Source organism: Alnus glutinosa, chromosome 10, assembly GCF_958979055.1.
Source record: "Alnus glutinosa chromosome 10, dhAlnGlut1.1, whole genome shotgun sequence".
Classification (NCBI taxonomy): Eukaryota; Viridiplantae; Streptophyta; class Magnoliopsida; order Fagales; family Betulaceae; genus Alnus; species Alnus glutinosa.
In genome coordinates this window covers 14,986,606-14,995,011 of record NC_084895.1, presented here as the reverse complement: position 1 = coordinate 14,995,011, position 8,406 = coordinate 14,986,606, and the positions used below count along the sequence as shown (strand labels likewise).

The 8,406-nt window shown below is 38.0% G+C and overlaps 1 protein-coding gene across 1 annotated transcript; it reads left to right on the top strand.

Moving 5' to 3' along the window:
• The first annotated feature begins 2,315 nt into the window (after positions 1-2,315).
• Positions 2,316-8,090, top strand: LOC133879367 (glucosamine inositolphosphorylceramide transferase 1). Its single transcript, XM_062317909.1, has 4 exons — positions 2,316-2,914; positions 3,342-3,464; positions 5,560-5,727; positions 6,138-8,090. Exons 1-4 carry the CDS (start codon positions 2,546-2,548, stop codon positions 7,818-7,820), a joined length of 2,343 nt encoding a protein of 780 aa, XP_062173893.1. The 5' UTR covers positions 2,316-2,545; the 3' UTR covers positions 7,821-8,090.
• The last annotated feature ends 316 nt before the right edge of the window (positions 8,091-8,406 follow it).

Here is an 8,406-nt window from a genome sequence, read left to right as displayed (position 1 = left end):
CCTAACTTCCATTAAATATCATTTAAAAGTTTAAATTCTTTAGAAAATTCAAAAGGGTCACCAAGAATCTTAATAACATCCCCTAGCATGCTGTGCTTTTTAAAGTGGACATGATTTTAAAGATCGTGCAATTCTAGAATCATACAAATAATACCTTCCTACAAATATCATCAAATGAGTAATGGTAATGGTAATGGTGTGTTTGGAAGTGCGATTTTTTGATATTATATTCTACTATTTTGTATTATATTTAAAATTACGGATACTAATGCTTTGTTTGTTTCGGCGTAAAATGATTTATGAAAAATAGTTTCGGTATTTTCTGGTGTTTGGTAGGGGTGAAAATAATGGTCAAACGGAAATCATTTTCCGTTTGACCAAAAAAGTTTAATAAATTTTGGAAAATGATTTACGCTTTTTAAAAGCGTAAATCATTTTTCCGTAGATGGTAGATGCAGTCGATTCTTTTTTAAATAACGCAGTCGACCTTTACATTCAAGTAGTTGACTATTGCCGAATTTCGACAAGTCAGATTCCGACTCCAGTAGGTGCCGGAATTCGACAAATTAAGCTGGAATCCGGCTACGTTCGGCAGATGTCGCCGAATTCCGGGGATACCATGCTAGATTCCGGCCAGACCGGCCGGAATCTGGCCGGATCTCCGGCTATCTCGTCGGATCCCGGCTCGGATTCGGCCAGAACACCAGAGATCCGGCCATCTGGTTGGAACCCTGGACGGGCCGGGATACTGGCCGGAGAGGCAGGATCCGGCTAGAACGTCGGATCACCGGCCATCTGGCCGGGATCCTGGACGGATTCGGGCTGGATCTGGCCAGAACGGCCGGACCCCCGGCATCTGGCCGGATTCGGCTGTTCTGGCTGAATCTCCGGCCAGCTAGCCAGAAACTGGCCAAGACGGCCGGCTTCCGATCAACTGGCTAGATTCCGGCAACTTCTGCCGGAATATGTATATGCCAAATATAAAAAAATATTTTTATATTAATATTTTTTATTTTGTGAAAAAAAAAATTAATTTTTTTAAAATTAATATGATTAAATTAAAATATAAAAAATATTTGTAATTTTCCGTACGTGCCAAACACCGAAAAATGATTTTGACGGAAATTTTTTTTCTGAAAAATGACTTCCCTAAAACTATTTTACGACAAAAACCATTTTACACCAAAACAAACGGAGTATAAAAGAAAATTATATTAGGAGGGTTTAGAAAACATAAGACAAAATTAGAAAAAATTGAATAAGATCTAATTAGAATTAGAATTCTAAACAAAATCCAAACACGTTTTTGAAAAATAATAAAAAACAATTGTTATCCAAACATGCCCTAAATATTATAGCCCTATTTTACCTTCATTAATTGTTGCAGTGCTAGTGTGTACTTGTTACAAAAGAAAACAAAATCAGCCTATTAAGATAGGATGAGATAAAAGTATATTATATAACATTAATCTCTTATCAAATACTTAATTACATTTTTATTAATTGCTAACCCAACCCTCCCTTTCCTTTTTTATTTATACAAACATTAAAAATAACTTTTAACACAAAAAACTCGAAACACTTATTATTTTTAGGTCACATTAAAACACAAATTTTCAACCAAAATACAAATGCAAATTCTAAAAAAAGTTATCAAACACACCCAAGATCTACTATTATTTATTATATTCAAAATTCCGAATACCGATAAAATTTATTTTTTAAAATTATGTTTGAATGGTCTATAAAACTTTAGTAGATTTTGAATTTAAAAAACTTATCCAAAAAGGTTTTTAAAAAACAATAAAAAATAAAATGTTACCCAAACATACTCAAATCATGCATTTTCAAAAAAAAAAAAAAAAAAAATCCATTTATCAGCTATTTAAAAGCACAGAATTTTAGGTTTTTCAAATCGAATTCTAAATAATTTATTTTCTGAGACATTTAAAAAAAAAATTAAAAATTAAAACGCTTCGAGAACATCAATATATATATATATATATTTTATTTTTTTTAAAAAAAAGTGAGCTTTTGGGTGGATAAATCGAGACGTTCAAACTTTGGGTTAATATTTCAGACTAATCTAATGGAGAGAAGTGAGATGGAAGGTGGTACTCGCTGGTTTGCGTCATTTCTTACATTATCATCCTTCGATTTGTCCATCCCCACGTTTACCACGTCACACATTGGTCGCCATGAGGCGGCAGTACACCATAATTTCCCACTCGCGCGACTCCGCCAATATCCTGGCCCCATAAATAAATTGGAAAGCCCACCCCCCCCATTTTTCTCATAATAATAATACATATATACGCATATACGCTCATATAAATCCCCGACGTCGTTCCGTTTCTGCAGTATTTCTTCATTGGAAAAAGCGAAAGAGGAGAGGGACAGAGAGAACAATCAAAAGGCCAAAAAAGAGGAAGAAAATTGAAACCCAAGTCTGTGACAAATGCAGGTGACAGCACGGCCACGTGACGTCACGCCGGCCTGAGATCTCCAGCTGGGCTTCGACGGCGAGGGCGAGGAAGACGGGTTTATGAAATTCCCAGGTATGGGCGGGTCGAGCCCCACGGCTGCTGCTGCGGCGGCCGGCTCTGGAGGCGGGAATGGTGGCGCCGGCGGGAGCTGCTGCGACATGAGCATGCGGTGCTGGTGCAGGTGGCGTTGCAAGGAGCACCAGCACTGCCAGCACCGCTTGATATCGTCTGGGTTGCTTTTCTTCTTTGGTTGCTTTGTGGTGTACGGAGCGCTTGCTACGCTCTATGCGTGGCTCGTGTTCTCGCCGCCCGTGCGTCCGCCGGCGCTGGCCGGATCGATGCTCGGGTGCCAAGAGGACAATGAGGGGTCCTGGTCCGTGGGTGTGTTCTACGGGGACTCTCCTTTTTCTCTCAAGCCCATTGAAACGGTGCGTTTTTTTTTTTTTCGTTTCCTTGTCTGCCTCGGTTTTCTATTGCTCGACTCCCAAGAATGGTTGATTTTCTTGTGTCTGTTTAATGGGTGATTTTGATTGATATCTTTTAAGTCGTTGCTGGGTTTTGGTGGTTGCTATCGAAAATAAGAAGCGGTGGATTTTTCATTCATTGCTTGCCTCTCTTTTCTATTTCATTTAAACAAAGAAAAAAAAAAAATTCAAAAATGGTTGACTTTCTTGTTTTTGAGAAATGAATTTCATTTTTTTTAATGAAAATTTTTCTATTATTTGTTTTCGCTGCTGGGTTTTGGGGTTTTTTTTTTTTTTTTTGGTGTTCTTTGTGATGTGGGAAATCGTGGGTGTGTGTTGGATTATGGAATTGAGGTAGGTTTAATTCGTGGGGTGTGGGAATTGCTTGCAGATGAATGTGTGGAGGGACGACAGTGCAGCGTGGCCGGTGGCTAACCCTGTGTTGACCTGTTCTTCGGTTTCTGATGCCGGCTTCCCTAGCAATTTTGTTGCTGATCCTTTTCTTTATGTTCAGGTACTAATTATTTCTGTTGTTCTGGATTTTCTAGTTTTCTGGAGGTTCACTGTCACTTTCACTCTTATTTTCTTTCTTTGTTGAGGTTTTGTTTATTTATTTCTTTCTTGTAAATGGTTGAGTGATGTGTTAATGTGTTATGGCATGCGTGCAACTAAGTGAGTAAGTGGGCTGTTGTTTGTTTAGTGATTGAAGGCACAGATAAAGAAATTCAAGATTTTTATTTGCGCGTGCGCGATCTTAATGAGTATATCATCGTCTTTCGCTCTTGATTTGGCACAAATTTTGAGTTTGTACAGTTTGAAATTTCAAATCTTTATTAGCTTGTGATTTGTGGGCTCTATTGCAAGCTAATTTGTTTCATAAACTGTTTTAGGGGATTTTATCCATGACAGATTTTGTTCATGAGGCTTCTCAGTGGGAAAGAAAGGATAATCTCATGGTCACTCTGTTCAATGTCTTGTTTTCCTCTGAAAATTGATAGTTTGGTCGAATTCACAAGCCTTTCTTTCCACGAGCATGGCAAGAGTTTGTATAAGATTTTAATGCTTGTGCAGAAATGGTTGCAGTTCAGTTGGTATCTTGTTGAGGCTCACTGGGATTTAATGTTGACTAGGCTAGTTTGTAAATTTATGGAGTTGTGATGTTTTTGGCTCTTATGTGCCCACCCACAAGGTATAATGATGGCAGAAAACTTCTAAAACACTTCATAGGGAGAAAGGGACTAGCATAATGCGTAATTTACCCGGGGAAGGCCTCTTTAATCTGAAATCAATAATTGTGAGTATAAGAGTAATTTTATAAACAATGAAAATATAAATACGTCTTTTAGCTATAAATAATGGAAATACATGTTCTGGATCAGGCTCAGGAGTGGACCTCAAAATTTAAAAAATTCTCTTAAAATTTATATATTTTATAAGTCGAACCCCCAAAAATTTATTGTTTCCTCGAAAAAAAAAATCTTTTTATGGTTTTACCCCTCCACATCAAAATTTCTGGTTCTGCCCCTTGTCTTCAAAATTATAGATTGATGATGGATGAGAGGACAACAGAATATTTATTTTTGAAAACTTGTTTTCTTCTTTATTTATTTATTTTTTTGGGGTCAACTTGCAGCTTACTTATCGAATTGACCATGAATAGCGTTCTTTTCTTACATGTTAATTTGTAAATTTAAAACTTCTATGAGGGTTTTTTCTCCTATTGGTTGCTTTTGAAAAGTACTTTTGACAATTGTATTCTAGAAATTGAAAGTTGTCGAGGTTTGGTTTGATTTGTCAAATCACAGTAGTTGTAAAGACATTGGCCTTTGTTGCAACAGACTTTTTAGTTCTTCTCATGTTGCCTATGATGCTTACTTTTGGAGGCATGTTTTCATTGAGGTGAATTATGTTACGAGTCTACAATCATGTTTTCATTCTAGAAATCCTTTTCTTTCTTTCTTTCTTTCTTCTTCTTCTTCTTTTTTTTTTTTTTTAGGAGGGCATAATTGTATTTTCATAGCATTTTCGTTATTTATTTTATGGGTAAATAGAGAGAGATTTTGGATTTAAAATGATCGTAAATTCAGGAATCAAATTTCCCCCTTTTTTTTCAGATACATCTTGTTCGATTACTGGCTATGCTACTGGGGTTGACTTTGTGTAATTCGGTTGTTGCTGGACCATACTTACGTTGTTTTCAAGGAGCCATATTGAATTAGGTGTATAATAATAAGCTAATGTGGGTTATCTGTCAAAGCCCACTGGCAATCTGTATGTGTTTTCAATACGTTCCAACAGTAATTCTGTCTTCTCACAAAAGAACGTCATAGTTGCTAAGATCTTTTTGGCTATAATAGTTGCTACGGATGAAACAGATGTATTTGCAGCTATCAAAATTGTTGGCATGAAATAAAAATGTTTTTGGAAAGCTGGTTTACAATTTCTCTGTTGTTTCACACTTTAACTCGAAGGGAGTGGATGCATTAGTATTTATTAAGCACTACACGTGTATTTGCCCGGCTTGGCCAAGAATCTAGGATGCTGAATTTCTTCCTTTGGTAAAATTAACTTTACTCATCCTGTTCAATTATTCTGGGATCACATTTCAGGGTGAAACACTTTACCTCTTCTATGAAACCAAGAATTCAATCACTATGCAAGGAGATATTGGAGTCGCAAAAAGTACTGATAAGGGAGCAACGTGGCAAGAAGTAGGCATTGCCTTGGATGAGGACTGGCATCTCTCTTATCCGTTTGTCTTCGACTACCTTGGCCAAGTAAGACTTCAATTTCTATTATGCACCCACATGCACACATCAAATAATTACTGAAACATTCTTAAGCACTGTATAACATCGTCCTGCACCAATTACATGCTAAATGGATTAATGAATAATGTTCCACCTATGACATCAACATGTCAAAATCCTTCACAATCTGATTATACCCCAAAGACTAGATGGCTGATTTGGAAGTCCTTGGGATAGTTTATGAGTCAATTCCATGGTCCATTCATTGTAATTTCTGGGTCCAGCAAAACTTTCAAATGTGTCTTGTGTCAAGTATAATGCTTACAGACTCTTGTACAGGGTATCAATGTAGACACAATAATTGCATGGCTTGAATGTTGCAGTGAAAGACTTATACATTGATTGCATTGCTTCATTTTTCTTATTGTTTCTCACAGATTTATTTGATGCCCGAGAGTAGTGGGAAAGGGGAACTCCGTCTTTACCGTGCACTTAACTTTCCTTTGCAATGGACACTGGATAAGGTCATCATGAAAAAGCCCCTTGTTGATTCCTTCATCATCAATTATGATGAGAAGTACTGGCTTTTTGGTTCAGATCATAGTGGTTTTGGTGCCAGCAAGAATGGACAGCTGGAGATCTGGTATAGTAGCTCACCTTTTGGTCCTTGGAAACCACACAAGAAGAACCCTATATATAATACTGACAAGAGCGTGGGGGCTCGAAATGGAGGGAGACCCTTTTTCTACAATGGAAACCTTTATCGTGTTGGCCAAGACTGCGGTGAAACATATGGGAGACGAGTACGCATCTTCAAGGTAGAAGTTCTAACAGATGATGAATATAAAGAAGTTGAAGTCCCCTTAGGCTTTGTAGAGCCTAATAAAGGCCGTAATGCTTGGAATGGTGATCGGTATCATCACCTTGATGTGCAGCAGCTTAGTACTGGTGAATGGATTGGGGTTATGGATGGAGACCGCGTACCTTCTGGAGACCCATCCTGGCGGTTCATTCTTGGTTGTGCTTCAGTTGCAGTTGTTGCTGTACTTGTTGTGCTGCTTGGTGTGCTACTTGGAGCTGTGAAGTGTATTATTCCCCTGAAATGGTGCATCCATGACTTGGGAAAGAGAAGTGATGCTTTCTTGGCCTGGGAAAGATCAAATCTGTTTTCTTCCAAAGTGAGGCGGTTTTGCAGCCGCTTAAACAGAGCTCCTTCATCTATCCGAGGATGGATAAAACCTAATACCTGTTCTGGAAGACTAGTTGTCGCGATAATATTTACATTTGGAGTTGCACTAATGTGCACAGGTGTTAAATATATCTATGGGGGCAACGGTGCTGAAGAATCTTACCTTTGGAAAGGTCACTACTCTCAGTTCACATTATTAACAATGACGTATGATGCAAGGCTCTGGAATTTAAAAATGTATGTGAAGCATTACTCAAGGTGTTCTTCAGTGCGAGAAATTGTGGTGGTGTGGAACAAGGGGATACCTCCCGACTTGAGTGATCTGGACTCGGCGGTGCCAGTTAGGATCAGAGTAGAGAAAGAGAACTCGCTAAATAATCGGTTCAAAAATGATTCCTTGATAAATACCCGTGCTGTTCTTGAGCTCGACGATGACATTATGATGACTTGCAATGATATTGAGCGGGGTTTTAGGGTATGGCGTCAGCACCCAGATTGTATTGTCGGATTCTACCCCCGGCTCATTGATGGAAGTCCATTGAAGTATAGGTGTGAGAAACATGCCCGAAGACAAAAGGGGTATAACATGGTTCTTACAGGGGCAGCTTTCGTTGATGCTCAAGTAGCCTTCAATATGTACTGGGGTGAGGAAGCCAAGAAAGGGAGGGAACTGGTGGATAAGTACTTTAACTGCGAGGACGTGCTACTAAATTTCTTGTATGCAAATGCAAGCTCATCCAGGACTGTAGAATATGTGAGACCGGCATGGGCAATAGATACATCAAAGTTATCTGGTGCAGCCATTAGCAGAAACACAAAAGAGCATTACAAGGTAAGAAGCAAATGTCTTCTTAAATTTTCGGAGATGTATGGAACTTTGGCAGGCCGGAAGTGGGAATTTGATGGTCGGAAGGATGGTTGGGATCTATAGTGACAAATAAATCTTGACACCAGCTCACTGACTCTTCCCTTTCTGATCTTCCTTCTCTCATCTTGTATCAATTTTTGTTACTCCTTTCTTCTTTTACCCCTGCTGTGAATTGTGTTGGGGGAAATGTCAGGTTTCAATAGCTTTCGTTTGCAAAATGTATATTGGTTTTGTCATAGTTTTTTATTTTAACCCCCTTGCTCTTTTCTTTCTTTCTTTGTGTTTCCCCTTTTTGATTTTGTGAAATTGATCAAATATGGGTTCATTGGAAAATATGTGTTTATCTTCACTCTTCCCATTGAAATACTGGATACAATTCATGGTAAATTCTATGGAATGCCTAATGATGTTTGAGAAGATAAAATTAGTTATGCGATGGTACTCTTCAAATACATGAAATGAAAGTATTTCAATGCATCTTACTTTCCATTGGGGTTGGTCCTCTTCAAAATTTGGTTTTGGGGTTTGGTGCATGTTTGTGTAATTGTGTTATGAGGGATGTTTTTTAGTTGTTGATTTGAAAAATTGTCAATTTGGATTTTTTTCTTTTTCTTTTGACAATGACCGATTCAATAGTGAATTGATAATA